Source organism: Capra hircus, chromosome 3, assembly GCF_001704415.2.
Source record: "Capra hircus breed San Clemente chromosome 3, ASM170441v1, whole genome shotgun sequence".
Classification (NCBI taxonomy): Eukaryota; Metazoa; Chordata; class Mammalia; order Artiodactyla; family Bovidae; genus Capra; species Capra hircus.
Window position 1 is genome coordinate 96,789,000 of NC_030810.1, and position 19,911 is coordinate 96,808,910.

The 19,911-nt window shown below is 45.7% G+C and overlaps 1 protein-coding gene across 6 annotated transcripts in view; it reads left to right on the forward strand.

Annotated features, from left to right (window-relative positions):
• Positions 3,487-19,911, forward strand: part of HAO2 (hydroxyacid oxidase 2) — a 36,109-nt gene continuing 19,684 nt past the window's right edge. For 3 of the 6 annotated variants that reach the window (XR_001295454.2, XR_001295453.2, XM_005677789.3), the window contains exons 1-3: positions 3,492-3,602; positions 16,897-17,035; positions 19,006-19,157. Coding sequence is in view for 4 of the 6 variants with exons in the window: in XM_005677789.3 (XP_005677846.1) it covers positions 16,905-17,035; positions 19,006-19,157 (283 nt within the window). In the remaining 2 variants the exon portion in view is untranslated. Of the gene's footprint in view, positions 3,603-15,502; positions 15,586-16,053; positions 16,085-16,896; positions 17,036-19,005; positions 19,158-19,911 lie in introns of all 6 variants that reach the window. The other 3 variants (XM_013962497.2, XM_013962496.2, XM_005677786.3) reach the window with 3 other exon arrangements.

Here is a 19,911-nt window from a genome sequence, read left to right on the forward strand (position 1 = left end):
TCTCCCATGGGGATAGCCATGCCTGTGACCCCAGACACCCAGCAGAATCTGAGATCCTGAACTCTTGTCTGCACCCAGCACCCAAATTTCTCCATGATCTTGGGAAGCTTTATAATCCCAGCTCTTGCTGCCTAGCTCACCTCCACATTCAGAAGCCATCTCTACTTCCTATCAGACCTGTTCTATGTAGCAAACTTAGCAAATGGAGAAAGAATTTTCCTTCCTCCTTCAGACCCTGTAAAACAAGGACAGACAATGCAGCCCTGTGACAAAAGTCACTGGCATATAACCATATCCCCCCCAAAAAGCCCTTTTTCAGGCTGTGTCCCCATCCTTTCCTGTGACTCACTGCACAGTTGCCCCCACCCAGGGGAACAACCACACTGCTGGCCTCTTAGCCTCTGAGAGGTTCAGTAGCTGCAGAAAGATCAAACTGCCCCTCGTTTGACCCCATCCACAACTGGTTGGCTTCAGGCTTCAATAATTCAAGGTTAATATTAACTTGCCTGCAGCTCCTCAGGGTCAGGCATGTGGTGGGCTTGAGCCCAGACCTCAAAGTTCCAGGTTCATCTGATTTCTGTACTCAGCTTAAGCAAGACAGATGGCTGTGTGGCACAGCTGGGACCACGAGGGCCCAGATGCCCCTCATCATAGGGGATTGTGGGGTGCCTTTATGCTCGCAGAACTATGTTTGTTCTCTGAGAGCTGGGCCATGACTGCTCAAGAATAACCTATCATTTCTCTTCACCCAAATTAAGCAGGCACATTCCCAGGTGGTGCTAGTGGTAAAGAACCCGCCTGCCAGTGAAGGAGACATAAAAGACATGGGTTCAGTCCCTGGGTCAGGCAGATCCCCTGGAGAAGGAAATGGCAACCCACTCCAGTATTCTTGCCTGGAGAATCCCATGGACAGATGAACCTCGGGGGCTACAGCCCATAGGGTTGCACAGAGTCGGACACGACTGAAGTGACTTAGCACATACACACACATTGTTTAATAGGTACCCCGTGCGTGCGTGCATGCTAGGTCGCTTTCTAGTCATGTCCAACTCTTAGTGACCCTATGGACTGTAGCCCGCCAGACTCTTCTGTCCATAGGATTCTCCAGACAAGAATACTGGAGTGGGCTGCCATGACCTCCGCCAGGGGATCTTCCCCATCCAGGGATCAAATTCACTTCTCCTCTCTCTCCGGCATTGGCAAACAGGTTCTTTATCACAAGCGCCAGCTGGGGAGCCCCAGGGCCACCTGAAAAACAGCATCTCTTTACAGCCTTTTCCTGAAACATGCTCCAAACCCACCGGTGCTGTCCTGTCCAACCCAGTGTCAAATCCAACGTTGAACCCATCATGAACACAGTCTCTGGAATTCGAGAGATGCTACAGACCACCTCAAACAGCTCTGCTTGTGTCCCTCTGTGCCCCTGTGGGGATTAATTCACTTAGGCTACAGCAGTGAAGGCTGATACTAAAGAAGAGAAAATGTTCCTTAGCTCAGTGACCAGATTTGAAAGATCCCCAGGACTTCACATTAGATTCAAACTTGAGAACCTATGAAGTTGATTCAAACTATGAATCTAGCTATAAGAGCTATAGAACCTCCACTGTTCTACCGACTACCCGAACGTTGTAAGTATTAACTCATTTACTTTTCATCAAAGTGTGGGAGACGTTGGGAGAAAACTGCGGCGCTCAAGTCAGAAGGGGCAACAGACTGGCACTCAGGCGCTCTCAAGGCTCCAGGGCCTGTGTTCCTGACCATAACATAATGTCTCCTGGATAGCTAGGAGGCCCGGTGGTGTGAGAGCTGACTGTGGGCATGGCCTGGAGGCTGACTATGGAGGGGTGAAAATCACTGCGGCAAAGCGATTTTCAGATCCTGTCGGCTGCTCACTGAAAGTATTTCTGAGGTAAGCCTGCCATCTAGTGGTAATATAGCAGGTAGCAATTACCCTCAAGTGAATGTAGAATGAGCCTTAAACGGGGAAGGTAAATACATCAGCAGCAAGCTTGTTTTTCAGTTCAGCTGCAGATTCTGAAAGATAGGGAAATCCCGCTGCCATGGTCCTTGAAATAGCCTAGAATTTTCCCCTGCCATTGAATGGTGGCTACAGGCTAGATGCAAATCCCAACTCTTCTCATTACTGATGGAAAGCTTCAGCCAGTTAACTTCATTTTCTCTTCTGAAAAATGGGAAAATAATGTTGACCCGTATGGTTGCTGTGAAGATCAAGTGAAATAATGTGTGTAACATGTGAGGCCTATTGTCAGCACTTCATAACTGGTGGTTGGTGCAGAATGAGGGGCTGGCTCAGGAGCACAGCGGGAAGGGCCTGGACAAATTGGACATTAATTAGTGACATTAGTGAGCCCCACAGGACTGCTCTTGGGGGATTCTTCTTTTTTTAACATGTACTGCTGTGAAATACATTGGCCACCTGATTCGAAGAGCCAACTCACTGGAAAAGACCCTGATGCTGGGAAAGATGGAGGGTAGGAGGAGAAGGAGGCGACAGAGAATAAGCCGGTTGGATGGCATCACCGACTCAATGGACGTGGGTTTGAGGAAGCTCTGGGAGACGGTGAAGGACAGGGAAGCCTAGGGTGCTGCAGTCCATGGGGTTGCAAGGAGTCTGAGCGACTGAACAGCAACACTTGCGTTGGCTTCCTCAGCCTTCCACCTGATTACTGAGTCACTCTCCCACTCAGAAGTGTCGGTGGTTCTCCCTACTTCCCTTATGCATCTCTGGTCAGGCCTGGACGGCTCGACAGCACAGCCCTCAGTCCATCCTGGCTGGGAGACAGCTGCCTGTGTTCCAGTTCCCAGGCGTGACTGTTCCTTATCCATCCCCTCAGCACTTCCCCAGACAGGCCTTTCCTTTACAACATGGGGGGTTTTGTAATTCTCCCCCGAAATCACCGATTCTCTTCCTTTAACCATCTTTGAAGCATTGGGAAAATAAATTGTTGTTGTTCAGTCACTAATTTGTGTCCTACTCTTTGCAACCCCATGACTGCAGCACGCCAAGCTTCCCTGCCCTTCAGCATCTCCAGGAATTTGCTCAAACTCATGTCCATGGCATCCATGATGCCATCGAACCATCTCATCCTCTGTCATCCCCTTCTCCTCCTGCCTTCAATCTTTCCCAGTCAACTGTCTTCCAGTGAGTTAGCTCTTCACATCAGGTGGCCTAAGTATTGGAGCTTCAGCTTCAGCCCCAGTCCTTCCAATGAATATGCAGGGTTGATTTCCCTTAGGATTGACTGGTTTGATCTCCTTGCTGCCCAAGGGGAGAAATATATGGCTTGAGCAAATTAGCAACTATTTTATTTTGAGGTTGAATTTGGTAACGAATGTCACTTGAATGTGATGTAACTTGGCAAAGTTCATTTCACGGTTAACATGCTTTGGCCCACTTGCTCACTGGCTTCCAAGCTAGATGTTGTTCCCATTAAAGATTAACCTGTAACTTTGAACCTCTTCTGTCTTCAGGGGGCTGTGGGTGGAGACCTGCTATTCCCACCACAGCCAGCTGTGAGCCAAGATCGGGGTGGCTGCCGCCGGACACCACTATCCCAGGTATTGGAAGAGGCTAATACCAGGTGTGTTGCTGGTTGTCTCCCGTGTGCTTGGAACTGGGGTGGGAGAGCAGGTGGCAGGTGGGACGAGAAGAGAGGCTAGAGACTTAAGGAGGCACTGGAGGTGCTCAAATGTGAGTCTTCAAAGGAAGAGTCTTGGCAGAAAGATGCCATGTGGATGCAGGGAGTAGGACACTGAGGGGCCTAGCAAAGGAAGGCTTTGCTGCAAAGTCACTCCATCGGTTCCCATGAGTTATCTATTATATACAAAAGAGTAAAAAAGTGAAAGTGTTAGTCATTCAGTCGTGTCCAGCTCTTTGCGACCCCATGGACTTTAGCCCACCAGGCTCCTCTGTCCATGGAATTCTCCAGGCTAGAATACTGGAGGAGGTAGCCATTCCCTTCTGCAGGGGATCTTCCTGACCCTGGGATCCAACCATTGTCTCCTGCATTGCAGGCAGATTCTTTACCACCTGAGCCAACAGGGAAGTCCCATTTTATACATAGTAGTGTATATAAACTAGGTAACTCATGAGAACCTACTTTACCCAATGCTGTATAATGACATAAATGGGAAGAAAATCAAAAAAGAAGGGATATACGTACATAAATAGCTGATTCACTATGCTGTACAACAGAAACTGACACAACATTGTGATACAATTATACTCAAAAGAAAAAAAACCACTATAGATGAGAGGCTATGTCTAGGGAAGTTAAGTTTTAGAACCACCTGAGGGAGTAATTTTTTTTTTTTTTTTTTGGCCATACCAAGCAACTTGCAGGATCTCAGTTCTCAGGCCTGAGATTGAACCCTGGCCCTAGCAATGAAAGCCTGAAATCCTAACTGCTAGGCCACCAAGGAACAGCCCTGAGGGAGTATTTATGGATGTCTTTAGGAGGGGAGATAGCTTAACAGATGTCCACTTGAAAGGGTTCTGGAAAATCTAAAAGTCACAGTTTCTGCCCACGGGGATCTACTTTGTCACTTGACCACTGCTTCGTGGCCACAGACAGAGGATAAGTGATGCAGCGACTGCTTCTAAAAAGCAAAAAAGTTAATGTTTGTCAGACAGTCGGGCTTGTGTAGTTTCTTTGGGGAGTAAGTTTGCTTGGAACTGGGTAACAATTCCCTCCAGTGTATAGCCTCTTGAAATTATGATTGGGTCAAGCTGAGTCTGGCTTCCCCAGTGGCTCAGCAGTAAAAAAATCTGCTTGCAACGCAGGGGACGCAGGTTCGATCCCTGGGTCAGGAAGATCCCCTGGAGAAGAGCATGGCAACCCACTCTAGTATTCTTGCTTGGAGAATCCCATGAACAGAGGAGCCTGGCGGGCTATAATTCATAAGTTTCCAAAGACTGAGCATGCATGCACGCAAGTTGAATCGATGGATCAGTCTGGGAAGAACTGCCCTCAACAGTGATCAAGTCAGGGTGGTACTGGTAGAAAGATACCTAGATCAGTGGATTGTAGTAGAGAGTCTGGAAACAGGATCAAGGGAGAAATTGCTTTTTGTGATATCCTACCTCCTAACAGGAGGCAAAACTCTGAAGTCTTTACTATTGAAGTAATAGTAATAATTTACTATGATAATTTACTATTAACATTCAGTTCAGTTCAGTCACTCAGTTGTGTCCGACTCTTTGTGACCCCATGAATTGCAACACGCCAGGCCTCCTTGTCCATCACCAACTCCAGGAGTTCACTCAAATTCATGTCCATCGAGTCAGTGATGCCATCCAGCCATTTCATCCTCTGTCGTCCCCTTCTCCTCCTGCCCCCAATCCCTCCCAGCATCAGAGTCTTTTCCAATGAGTCAACTCTTCTCATGAGGTGGCCAAAGTACTGGAGTTTCAGCTTCAACATCATTCCCTCCAAAGAAATCCCAGGACTGATCTCCTTCAGAATGGACTGGTTGGATCTCCTTGCAGTCCAAGGGACTCTCAAGAGTCTTCTCCAACACCACAGCTCAAAAGCATCAATTCTTCAGCACTCTGCCTTCTTCACAGTCCAACTCTCACATCCATGCATGACCACTGGAAAAACCATAGCCTTGACTAGACGGACCTTTGTTGGCAAAGTAATGTCTCTGCTTTTGAATATGATATCTAGGTTGGTCATAACTTCCAAGAAGTAAGCGTCTTTTAATTTCATGGCTGCAATCACCATCTGCAGTGATTTTGGAGCCCAAAAAAATAAAGTCTGACACTGTTTCTACTGTTTCCCCATCTATTTCCCATGAAGTGATGGGACCAGATGCCATGATCTTCATTTTCTGAATGTTGAGCTTTAAGCCAACTTTTTCACTCTCCTCTTTCACTTTGAAGAGGCTTTTTAGTTCCTCTTCACTTTCTGCCATAAGGGTGGTGTCATCTGCATATCTGAAGTTATTGATATTTCTCCCAGCAGTCTTGATTCCAGCTTGTGCTTCTTCCAGCCCAGCGATTCTCATGATGTACTCTGCATAGAAGTTAAATGAGCAGGGTGACAATATACAGGCTTGACGTACTCCTTTTCCTATTTGGAACCAGTCTGTTGTTCTATGTCCTGTTCCAACTGTTGCTTCTTGACCTGCATATAGATTTCTCAAGAGGCAGGTCAGGTGGTCTGGTATTCCCATCTCTTTCAGAATTTTCCACAGTTGAGTGTGATCCACACAGTCAAAGGTTTTGGCATAGTCAATAAAGCAGAAATAGAAGTTTTTCTGGGACTCTCTTGGTTTTCCATGATCCAGCGGATGTTGGCAATTTGATCTCTGGCTCCTCTGCCTTTTCTAAAACCAGCTTGAACATCTGGAAGTTCATGGTTCACATATTGCTGAAGCCTGGCTTGGAGAATTTTGAGCGTTACTTTACTAGCATGTGAGATGAGTGCAGTTGTGCGGTAGTTTGAGCATTCTTTGGCATTGCCTTTCTTTGGGATTGGAATGAAAACTGACGTTTTCCAGTCCTGTGGCCATTGCTGAGCTTTCCAAATTTGCTGGCATATTGAGTGCAGCACTTTCACAGCATCATCTTCCAGGATTTGAAAAGGCTCGACTGGAATTCCATCACCTCCACTAGCTTTGTTCATAGTGATGCTTTCTAAGGCCCACTTGACTTCACATTCCAGGATGTCTGGCTCTAGGTGAGTGATCACACCATCGTGATTATCTTGGTCGTGAAGATCTTTTTTGTGTAGTTCTTCTGTGTCTTCTTTCCACCGCTTCTTAATATCTTCTGCTTCTGTTAGGTCCATGCCATTTCTGTCCTTTATTGAGCCCATCTTTGCATGAAATGTTCCCTTGGTGTCTCTAATTTTCTTGAAGAGATCTCTAGTCTTTCCCATTCTGTTGTTTTCCTCTATTTCTTTGCATTGATCGCTGAGGAAGGCTTTCTTATCTCTCCCTACTATTCTTTGGAACTCTGCATTACTATTACTTAAATGATAGCTTACTATTATCATTATTCTATTCTGCATTTGACAAGATCCTTTGATTCTCACAAGAGCTCTGTGGGATAGACAGCCATAACCTTACTTTATAGATAGATGAAAATTGGAGCTTGTCTAGACTAGATGGAGTGGAACATCACTTATCGGCTACCATTTGAGAAGCAATGGGAATATTCCCACATTCCTGGGTAACCCTTCCTAGAAAAGGATTTCTGTTATAGGCAACATCGTATCGACTAAAAGAGAATTAGCTGTTGAAATACATCTTCTCTTTTGACTGTAAGCTTCTTGGGAATGGAGACTAACATCATGTCGTTCTTTTTTTAACCTGTAGTGTTAAAAACCTGTAGTGTTTGGCATGATGCCTAGATATAATAGGTTGGGTTTGGCTTTGCTGTGGTAAGGAATAAACCCTGAATTCTTTGTGGTTTAACATTCAAACGTCTATTTCTTACTCACAAAAAATCAGCTCATCTCCAGGGCTCCTTCTTTTCAGGTGATGATTCAGGGATCGAAGCTACCTTTATCCTATAGCAATACCTCCCGATGGACATGGCCCCTGGAGTGTTGCAACAGGAGAAAAAAAAAAAAAAAAAGATGGAGAGTCACATAGAAGTTCTTAAATTCTTGACCCAAAATGAACACATGTCACTTCCGCTCCTAGCCCATTGACCAGAAGTAGTCATATAAAGCCTGCCTACCTATAAGCAGCTGGGAACCACCGAGGAGCCCGTGCGGAACAGTGACTGCCTCTGCTCGTCCTAGCTGACAGTGTGCGCTAGACAAGCCTTGTGGGATTAACCAATGAGTAAATCCAACACGGTTTGAATTATACCATCACAAGGACCTGGAGTCTGTCATACAGGGTAAAGTAAGTCAGAAAGAGAAAAACAAATATTGTATGTTAATGCATATACATGGAATCTAGAAAAATGGTACAGATGAACCAACTTCCAAGGCAGGAATAGAGAGGCAGACTTAGAAAATGGACATGCAGACACAGGAGGGGAAAGGGAGGGTGGGACAAATCGGGAAATTGGGACTGACAAATATAAACTACCATTTGTAAAATAGCTAGCTAGTGGGAAGCTGCTGCATTGCGCAGGAAGCTCAGCTCGGTGCTCTGTGATGACCTAGATGGGTGGGATGGTAAGGGGGTAGAAGGAAGAGGTCCAAGAGGGAGGGGATATATGTATGCATACAGCCGATTCACTTTCTTGTACAGCAGAAACTAACACAACATTGTAAGGCAATTATATTCCAATAAAGAAGGAAAGAAAGAAATTATACCATCACAGAATTACTCGAAGGTGAAATCCACTTTCAACCTCCAGAGCCTCAGAGGAGAATGTCATCAACAAGAGAAAGAATGCCAATGGTTCTACCATTTAAGGATAGTCTAGTCTATACAAGAGCTTCCCTGGTGGCTCAGACAGTAAAAAATCTGCCTGCAATGCAGGGGCCTGGGTTCAATCCCTGGGTCAGGAAGATCCCCTGGTGAAGAGCACGGCAACCCACTCCAGTATTCTTGCCTGAAGAATCCCATGGACAGAGGAGCCTGGTCCTCTGAAGGATGGACCATAGTCCATGAAGTCACAAAGAGTCAGACATGGCTGAGCAACTAACACTTCCACTTTCACTTTAGTCTATACAAGGCACTGCTCTAGGAACGTTATGTGGACTGTAGTCCTCATGAGGCCCGGTGGGACAGGCATTAATAATCTTCTTTTACAAATAACCTGTTCATGGCACCTGGTGAACAAGCAGCAGAGCTGAGTTTGAGCCCATGTTTCCCAAGACATAACACTCATGAGGTCCTGTCCTCCCGGCTCCATGCACCCCCTCAACTACTTACTAATGTCTCATGGCGTATCGTGAGCAGCTTCTCTGTCTTCTCACTCCTCTCCTGCCACCTCTCAGGAGCTGCCACTCCTGTGTAGAGCTACGCCTACGAGACCTCAAGTCAGGAGTGAAAATAGTAGAGTTCAGAGCTTGTTCTGAACCTTTGTGTCGTTTCTGACATCTGTTTAGTGCCCTCCACCCTTTCTGAGCAAATGAAGGTGCAGGGCCATGATCTCCACACAGGACACCTTTCCCAGTGGCCTAGATTTTGTGGGAACTGATCAAGCTCACTTTGTGCAGCTCTTTTATTTTCTGCCACGCCACAAGGCGTGTGGGATCTTAATTCCCTGACCAGGGATTGAACCCACAACCCGTGTGTTGGAAGCTCAGAGTCTTAACCACTGGATCAATAGGCAAGTCCCTGTGCAACTCTTCTGACCCAATAGAGCAGAGACCTGAGCTGATCTTGTGCGTCTGTGCTAATTCGCTTCAGTCGTGTCCAGCTCTTTTGCCACCCCATGGACTATAGCCTGTCAGGCTCCTCTATCCATGGGATTCTCCAGGCAAGAATACTGGAGTGGGTTTGCCATTCCCTCCACCAGGGAATCTTCCTGATTGAATCCACGTCTCTTATGTCTCCTGCATTGGCAGACGGCTTCTTTGCAACCAGCGCCATCCGGGAAGCCTAGCAAACCACTAACACCATGTACTGGCCAACTAAACAATATTCAGAGCAAACCAGAGGAACTCCTAGTCAGGCCCTGCCATCCTCATCATGTGAATAGAGACAACTTATTGGAATTTTCTGAGTTTTAATTTTTTCATCTATAAAATGGTACTCTCACCATTTTCGATGCCAGCTCTCACCCTACAAACCACACTTGGCTGCAGATATTTGCTTCTTTTCATGATGCTTAAGAGCCAAGCCACAGGAGTCAGAGTATACGACTAGATATGTGATGCTGGGCAAAATATTTTAATCTCTCTGAACCTCCGGTTTCTCATCTGCAAAATGAGGATAATAATATTTGTGTTTGGAGATTACACATTAATGCACCTAAAATAAGTTACACAGCACATGACACGTTATGAAGCATTCCATAAATTGTTGCGCATTTATTGTCACTATTCTTGTTATTAAGGAGCCACCACGCTGTCTCCAAAGGTCTTTGTGTAATCAAATGATTCCACTGCTCAAGAGAAGAAAATTCCCAGTCTCTGCAAACACCCTGTGAACCCTTGGATCAAGGTCTCCCAGTATGTCCTAAATGATAGCCAACACCCCATAGAAAGCACACTATTCACAACGAGGCTTGTGCTCCAAAGCTCTACTAGGTCATTTGTTTGGAACTCAGCGCATATTTTCCCATAGAAAGAAAGCTATTAAGATAGTGGCTGGATTCCTAGGTTACTGAAAATACCCACGTGATTTCCAGAGTAGCAGAAAATTAGCATATTTGCAATGCAAATGAGTATAGAGTCCTGTAGGGCTAGCAATAGCCTAAAACTGAAAAAAAGAAGTTGGGTACTAAATAGTTTCTTTTGTTTTTATAAATGCTGATGAAGAGGACAAGCAGGCTTAATTAGACAAAGAAAGAACTCGGTGGTGACAGAGGGTAGAAATCTTGTGCCCCTGAGGGTATACTCAAAGGCTTTGGAGGTTTTCTTTAACCAAGTCTAACATGACTTCAGAACTTTTTCACTTTGTTCATAATCCAAAGAACTCCACAACACCAGTCTCATCCACCACGAGGGGGTTATGTTTGGTTTGCAAACGGAAAAGGGAAGGAGACGGGAGAAACTAGGGAAAGGAAAAAAGTGAGAAAGATTTCCTGAAAGAAAAATCAACCAATAGTTTGGAGTAATCAGGGAAACAAGAGGATACGTGTGTAGAATGATGGATTAGCTGGTGGGCCGTCTGGGAACCCAGGTGGGGTGAGAACCCGCCTGTAAAAGGGAAACGGTGCCCTGACTGGTGAAAGTGTTCCCGCTGAAGCCTCTGGTTGCACCACAGGGTCAGAAGAGATTGTAAAAACCAGCCTCAAGGCTGGTGAGGAAGAGCAAAGGATGTCTGTGAGCTTCCAGCTGATTGGTGTCAGCAACCAGCCCAGATAAGGGCTGTTCTGCAGGAAACAAGGCTGTTCCCTGTTCTGCGCTTTATCACCGTGAAGAAGTGCTGAACAAGAATGCTAACGTGATCCATCTAAACAGAGGTCTTTGCATTTTTATGGGCAAAGGAAGCACAGAATGAGGACCTCATGAACATGAGCCCAACCTTTAATTTCTAGTGGCTTCAATCTGATATTGCTGTTGTTCAGTCACCCAGTCATGTCCAACTCTTTGCAACCCCATGAACTGTAGTCTGCCAGGCTCCTTGGTCCATGAGATTGTCCAGGCAAGAATACTGGAGTGGGTTGCCGTTTCCTACTCCAGGGAATCTTCCCAAACCAGGGATGGGACCTGCGTCTCTTACGTCACCTGTATTGGCAGGATTCTTTACCACTAGCACCACCTGGGTAGCCCCAGTGCCATCTGGGAAGCCCCCCAAATCTGGTAGAGATTATACCTAAATATATAAAACCCATAGTTTCTCCAATGAAGAACTGAGGTCCAAAGAGGGGAAGTAACTTGCCTCTGCTCATAGAGCTAAGTGTCAGTAACCTCCTCTGAAGCAGCCTGCTTCTCCATCCCCCACAAGTGTGGGTCCACTGACTACACAAGCAAGAGTCTATTCTGTTCCTCCAGCTTCAGCCCCTTTTTGCTGATATTAGCTAACCAAGCAGGGTCAGAAGGAGTTGGAGTGATAAAATCCAGTGTAGATAAGTTCAGTCTCTAGAAACCTCAGGTCTATGCTAGAAACTAATGCCCATGTAAGAAGAAGCAAATTCCAGGTAATTTTGCCAGGCTCTTCAGGGAAATTCTGAGTCACCTACTACGTCAGAAAGAGCACTGGGCATGGAGACAGGAGACCCAGGCTCATTTTTTAATTCTGCTGCGCTGTGAACTTGTGGACGTCCCTCCATCTCTCTAAAGTCCCTCTCAGCTCCATCAAGCACAGCCGCTTTGTCTTCTCATTCTCACCAGGCAGGATTTGCAATCATTACCATCAGCAGAGGTGGGACACTGGGTCACTAATGACCTAGCTAGGTCACCACAGCTCCAGAATGAGCATTAATATAAATGTACCTCCCCTCACAACCTCACAATCTCCTTAAACAGAGATCGTAGAGTAAAACAAAGACAGTCTCCATAGTTAATGGCAGAATAGGTTCTGAAGAGCCCACATGTACGACTTTTCATAGGAGGATGTGCCCACAGGTCAAAAGTGGAGTTTTAATGACTGGGAAGAAAAACGAGCTAATGAGAAAGGATGGCGGGGTGGTGGCTGGAGAGGACAGATTATTATTGCACAAACAGAATAAAACAAAACCACGGCCCTCTTGTCCTGGAAGGGGTCCTGAGTCCTTGGTTCAGTGTGGGAAGCCTCAGGGAAAAGGCCAGAGCTGACCCTGGGCTGACAGAACCCTGGGTACATTCTTGGAGCATTAGACTCCCAGCACCCGTCAGACCCACACTGGGCCCTTTGCCTCCAGGCCCCCATATAAATGCCATCCTTGGTTCCTCAAGGCACTCCAATGTTAGGGACACTTCCATGCCATCTTTACTCTGCTATCTGACCTTATGTTCCTGAGAGCCCCAGTCCTGTTTTTGTTTTTGTTTTTACAGTTTATTGGAGTTTAGTTGCTTTACAGTGTTGTGATAATTTCTGCTGTACAGCAAAGTGAATCTGCTATTCGCATACATATACCCTCTCCTTTTTGGATTTCCTTTCCATTTAGGTTACCACAGAGCACTGAATAGGGTTCCCTGAGCTATACAGTAGGTTCTCTTCAGTTATCTATTTTATACATAGTATTAATAGAGTATATATGTTAATCCCAATCTCCCAATTCATCCCACCTCCACTTTCCCCCTTGGCGTCCATATGTTTGCTCTCTATGTCTGTGTCTCTATTTCTGTTTTGCAAATACTATCATCTATGCCATATTTCTAGATTCCACATACATGCGTTAATATATGGTATTTGTTTTTCTCTTTCTGACTTCATTCTGTATGATAATCTCAAGGTCCACCCACATCTCTGCAAATGACCCAGTTCCGTTCCTCTTTTTTTTATGACAAGTAATATTCCATTTACCACAACTTACTTATCCATTCATCTGATGTCCATCAACAGAGGAATCTGAGTCCCTGACCTTGACCTTTCCTCCTCACTTCAGGGTTCCCTGGGGGCTTACCTGCCTCAGTTTTGGGTGTTGTTGACTCCCATCTCCTGGTTCTGACACTGCCTGTGGCTCCAGCAACACCAGGACCCCTCCTTCCCCTGCCCACACCTTCCACTCCCAGGGCCTCCTCCTGCTACAGCTTCTCCGGTTCCAAGGCCACTGTTGCTATGGCAATGGTTCCAGGCTTTGCAGCCACTGTCCTTAAGACAGTCACTCACAAAGAGATTAAAGCACTCTCAGCCAACCTTGAACAGAGTAATGTCTCAAACAAGGCTCCCAACATGTAGCCTTGATGTTATCTCTACCACTCCATTGGGAAACTGGGGAGCCTAAGTGCCTAGGGGACAAGGCCACATGGTCTTAAAGGACAACAAGCATTTGATCCTGGAGGCAGGTCATCTGAGATAGCCCTGAGATTCTCCCTTGAATCTCAGCCACCTGTACCACGATGTCCCCCCACCCCGAGATTTCTTACGGAGTGCATACAAGTCGAAGTATTCCTGAAGAGACAGCAACATATGAGGCATATGAGACTCCAGAGGAAGACAGGTTGTTATCTAGCCTAATCTGGTAGGGACTTGGCAATTTTGAAGAAAGCAAAATCTGCCTTGAAATGCCAACCAGCCCCAGTCTATGACCTTCCCCTTTCCCTCACTCGGGAAGATTTGAACTTCAGATCATTAGCAACAGGTACCACTGAGCATCCTTACTCTTAGGTTTTAGTTTCCTTATTACTGGTATGTAAGTTGCACCTCATCTTTTTTTTACCCTAGACAAAAAAAGCTAAACAGATGAAATGAGCTAAAATGAGCTAAGCTGCTGATCAGCGAGCAAAAGACTTTCATCCTTTTCTCCATTTTCTCTTCCTCTTGCATAACTGGGGTAGAGACGAAAATGCTGAAACAACACAGTTGTCCTTCTCTTCAATTATAGACCTTATGTTGGATCTCTACTAAAAATTACGGGCTCAGGACTCTACCAACCTTTACATATGCTATGAAAAGAAAATAAAGAAGCATCATCATTGTACTCTCACCCTACAAAACTCTTCTAAATTCAGTATAACAAGTAATTTAGGTAAACCAACTACTTTGCTCCGTACCATGAAATTGAAAATGGAAACTGTCTACCTTTAGAAACTACCAGAAGATATGATTCTGAGCCTTCCTCTGTAATAATTTACTGTCTAAACCTTCACAAGGTATTTTGTTTCCCAGGCTCCATTCTCTTCAGAGGAAACTAATACCTTCTCCATCCACTTCACTAGGAAGCAAAAAGGAAATAGTAGGTGAGAAAGGAAACAGTAGATAGACGTTCGATTAAATTGTGTTTGCTATATGTAAAGATGCTGCGTTATTTATTTCCAAGCAGCTTTATTCACATTATTCCAGGCAAGTGATTCTGAGTGAGGCTGTACCATTTCCTTTAGATTAGAAGCAAATCCTGTTACATTTTAATGCTAAAAATCTGCAGAACATTTCTGTGAGCGGGTAATGTGTAGGATATGCGGATTTGTTGAGACACTGGGAGCTGAAACTTGATGATGAATTCTCAGCCCACAAAGCAGAGAGATGATACACAGGGGAACGGTAAATTCAAGGAATGAACACTTATGAACAGCAACTCAGCATCACATAGTGTCCCACTGCTTGGGGAGGCAAAGTGTGTTGGGGGTCTCAGGTTCAGTGATTCACGAGGAAGATCTACAGGACACAGTAGACAGTTGAGGCTATGATTCATTACACTGAAAGAATGCAAAGCAAAATCAGCGAGGGACAAAGGGCAAAATCTAGAGGAAAACAGGCATAAGCTCCCATGAGTCCTCTCCCGGTAGAATCACACACGATGTAGTTAATTCCTCCCAAAATGAGCTGTGACGGCACTTTGTGAGATGTTGACTACCTGAGAAGCTTGTTTTAGAAAGTTGATGCCCAAAGTTTTTTGCTGGGAGCTGGTCATAGGGACACTGTCTGCCTAACCCGTACCAAAATTCTGGACTTTCAGAGGGAAAGCAGATGTTCAGCATAGAGCACATTGTTTGCACAAATAGTTTAGACAGAGAGACATTCTTATCAGGAAATGGTGGGAACCCGCTTGAAATCCAAGTTCCCAGACTTCAGCCAAGGTCCAAACTTTATGCAAGCTTTTCGAGGCCTAGCATTCTCGGGTCTGCTTAATTAACCCTTTTATGCACAGAGAGGTTTAAATAATTGATTGCAATACAGTTGGATAAATACAATGATGAATTCATTCACTGAAAGTCACTGAGCCTTCAAGGGTCAGATAGGAATGAGATCAATTAGACATTGTTGCTGCACTTTGCCAAACTCAACTCAGCACCCAATTGCTCTCTGCCCATGACAGGTTGTGCCATCCACAAAAAGCTCTGTGATTGTGCTCCAAAGTCCACCTCCAGGCCTCCCTGCAGAACTCACGGCACATCCCAGGTGTGCTTCCTGTCTGTTGTATAACTTCTTTCTGCTTAGCCTTTCAGGCTGGTGTTTAGGCTACTTTCCTCTTTGACTTAACTGGATTCTGGCACAGCCCCACCACCACCGAGATTCCCAACACCCCACATTTCATCTGGCCTCTCTGGTCCCATCATTCATTAAGGGAGTTGCCTCATTAGCGTTGCAAGCCCTAGTCCTGGGTCTTATCGTCATCCCTCAGATGATAACTAGGTAGGCACTTAGTTTCTACCCACAGCCTTTGGGTAACTTTCACCCCATGGCCAACTGCTGGGGAGATGTGCCGAGCTATGTACTACAGATCTCATCACCCTTCGTAGTGGAACCTTCTTATGCAGAAGCTCTACATGCTGAGACTGATCGTAACCATTGCCTTCAGCATCTCTGTAGATACTTGCTCCTACTAGAGAGATTTGCCCCCTAATCCTGCCCTCTTTCCTCTTTCAGGAATGGTCATAGCAGAAGTACCAAGCTCCAGGTATTTACGAGGTTCAAATAAGGGGATAGGAATGAATGGAGAGAGCAGGTATCATTTTCTTTGGCTCAAAATTGGCACCATGTTCAATGACCCAGCCAAAGAGTTGAAAAGAGTCAGCTTCCTACCAGATAATGAACTAACTACTCCATGTATTCACATACTCAGAGGTTCCTAGGAACTCCCAGATATTGATTTCTGTTCAGACCCAGTTTTCTTGCCCTGATGGATCTCCTTCCTGACAGGCAGAGATAGAAAATAACCTTCCAGAATGTTCAGAAACTGTTTATAGTGACTCAGCTGACAAGAAAAAGCCACCAAGAAATTAAGCTGGTGTGTCAGGAGCCAGGTCCTAGAAACGTGCAAATGCCACACTATGGGCACTTGAAAGCCAACAGCCATGACCAGACTTGCATTTTAGAAAGGTCCCAGGCAGCTGGAGGGAGACAAGATGGAGACTAAGAGATAAGATAAGAAATTTTCACAATAATCTTATTAAGAGGTGGTGGGCCTCAATAAGATCTGAGGCAGCAGGCCTAGAAACAGGGGACAGACCTGAGGGACAGTTAGGAGACCCAACAACCTGGAGTGGGAGCCGGGGTTGGGAGAGCAGAGGAGGGCAGCATGACTCCCTGCTCTCAGGCTGGGAATCAGCATCTCTGGCAGCCCCTCCTTGGAGATGAATATTACACAGGGGTTCATGTTGAATCCAAACAGCTTTGTGCTATAGTCCACCCCTACCCCTTCACCCGCCTCAACTATCTGAAGAACTCTCATTGAGTTTTGTTTGGTTGGTTTTGGTTTTTCCTTTAAAGGTCCAGAAATGCCCTTGGTGTGTTTGACAGACTTTCAGGCGCATGCACGGGAACACCTATCTAAGTCAACCTGGGATTTTATCGAAGGAGGAGCTGATGACTGCTGCACGCGGGATGACAACATGGCAGCGTTTAAAAAGTCTGGTCTTCCGTATCCTTTCTATTGCTAAGCTAAGGTGCCCAGGTTGAAAGCTCCTTGGAAGGTAGCAGTCCTGGTTTCTGCCTCCAAAGAAGAGAGTATTCAAAACATCATAATGGGCTTTTGGTGGTGGTGGGGATTTGGGGGGTTTTCTCCACAGATGAGTGGGTAAATGGGGATAAGATGGGTGGAGAGACCTTTAATCTCAGTGCCTCTGCACAACTAGCACAAGTGAGTCACCCTCTGCTGAACATGGTGACTCCGCCGCTTGAAAAGATAGCACAACACTCTCAGGGTCTCCAGCATCCTGGGCAGGGAGAAGCCAGCTGGGTAAGCCTAAATCTCCTGAATGCCTGAACTTCTGGCTTGGAGGTATAACAGGAGAGAGGGAGGAAATATGGAGACCCAAGGAGTCTTGGGGAGAACAGGAGATTGATTCAAGAGAGAAGAGCTGAGCTGGCACAACAGTGGTAAAGTAGGGGTCAGTAAACAGGTCAGGTCTGGTCAGGCCCACTGCCAATTTCTGGATGGTCAGGTCAGGCCCACTGTTTGTGGATGGTCCACAAGCTAAGGCTGGGCTTTTTTTCACTTTTAAATCATTGACAAAAATCAAAAAAGGAATTGCAATATGTCAAAATTCTATGAAATTTCAATTTCAATGTCCATAAATAAAATTTTATTGGAACACAGCCATGCTCAATCATCTACATCTTATCAGTGGTTGCTGTGATGTTACAACAGCAGAGCCAAGTAATTGTGACAAAGACCTCATGGCACTAAGCCTAAAACATATACCATCTAACCCTTTACAGAAAATGTTTGCTGACCTCTGTGATACTGAGGCCAGAAAAAACTGGAAAATGGGATGCAAGGTGAACACTGTCTTCTGTGTTTTCATGCTTATTTAACACTATATGAAGCACTTTAATTGCTTCCTCTCATGTGTCTTCACAAGACTATTAGGAAAGTCGAATTATTACTCCTATTTAAAAGATAAAGTAACTGGAGCTCTCTGACCCAAGTTTGCATGGTCAGCATTTCCAGAAAAATTTTTCTGAGTTTATGTACAGGAATAATAGTATTTTGTGGAAAACAAGCACTTTTGGACCCTGAAGCTAACTAAGTCTCTGTTGGGGCTTACAAATGTGTTTCATATAATTAATACTTGTTAATTTTCCTGCCTTCTTCTAAAGTAGTGTTTAAGTCAGATCTTCAGTGAATTAGCCTCTAACCGGGGGGAAAAAAAAAAAAACTGTGATCATTCTCTGGGATTTGTCCTCTTGCAATGACCTTTTCTTGCCTTAAAGAGACTTGTGTCTGGGCTTCCCTAGTGTCTCAGATAGTAAAGAATCTGCCTGTAATGCAGGAGACCTGGGTTTGTTTCCTGGGTCATGATGATCCCTGGAGGAGGAAATGGCAACCCCCTCCAGTATTCTTGCCTGGGAAATCTTGGCAAGATTTCCAGAGGAGCTTGGCATGCTGCCACAGGGTCACACAGAGTCGGACATTTGAGCAACACACACACACACACACACACACACACAAACACACACAGACTTGTGTTTAACCTAAGAGAGAAAAGCCTAGAATTATGCCCTGCTCATTTATATCCATTCTAGTTCTTGTTGTGATGCATCAATCAAAGCCTCCACATGCTCAGAGTCTGGTCATGGAGGCATGGCTCCAAGACACAGACCTGTGATTGAGCAGGCAGGGAACAGAAAAACTATATGTGCAGTGGGAGTTCAGGGAAGGCCAGATTAATGTGGAATGGGGGGTTGGGAGAGGCTTTCCAGAATAAAGGAGCCTCCTGGTTGTCTATACTGCCTCACCAGCCAACTGACCCCACGAGTGATTTCTTGGGACCCAGTGGGGTCCTAGACCTGTGCCAGGAACCTGGAGGTCCCAGCAGCACCTTCATGCTGGAGAATGATCCCACCAACAGAACATCTCTTTGTTGTCCAGCACAGAATCCGCCTCCGTCCTCGGTACCTGAAAGATGTATCTAAGGTGGACATGCGGACCACCATCCAAGGAGCAGAGATCAGCGCTCCCATTTGTATCGCACCCACAGGTTTCCACCGCCTCGCCTGGCCTGATGGAGAAATGAGCACAGCCAGAGGTGTGAGCTGCCCCCACCCTGAGGCTCCCCTCCCAAGGCCCTTTAGGCGTGCAGACGTGTCCTTCAGGGCAGGGGCAACCAGCTTCTCTATGGAAGGGGCTTAGGGACATGAACCTGGTTGGAATCAAGGGTAGGAAAAGGAATGGTTAAAGCTACATTTGCCTGACATTTCACCTAAGATTGAGGAAATACCAGCTTTCCATTATAAAGAATGGTTAGGGTGGGAGGGAGCTACAGATGAATAGCAGAGTATGAAAACCCCACCAAGCCATGCCAAGAAAGGGGCACTGGCCCTGTGGGGTAAGGACTTCTTAGTTGGCCAGAAGTGGGAGGCCTTTCTTTGAACCCTCGTGGGCCAGGGCTGGGGCTAAATGCCAAGTCTCTGAATTCAGGTTGAGGAGAAAGTCATGACATTACTCCTAACACAAGGTCCTGGCAGGTGCTCTTGTCCAAATGTTCCATTTCTCTTATCTTCTGGGAAAGGTTGAGGGCAGGAAAAGAAGGGAATGACAGAGGATGAGATGGTTGGATGGTATCACTGACTCAGCGGACATGAGTTTGAGCAAACTCAAGGTGATAATGAAGAATAGGGAAACCTGGTGTGCTGAAGTCCATGGGTTGCAAAGAACTGGACACAACTTAATGACCGAAAAACCACAGTTGATTTGATCATCTTATTTGACAAAAAGGTTTCCGCTGGGATTTGTCTTCTTCCTAGTCCCATCTCAGTCTCTTCCCTCATTTTCCACCACCA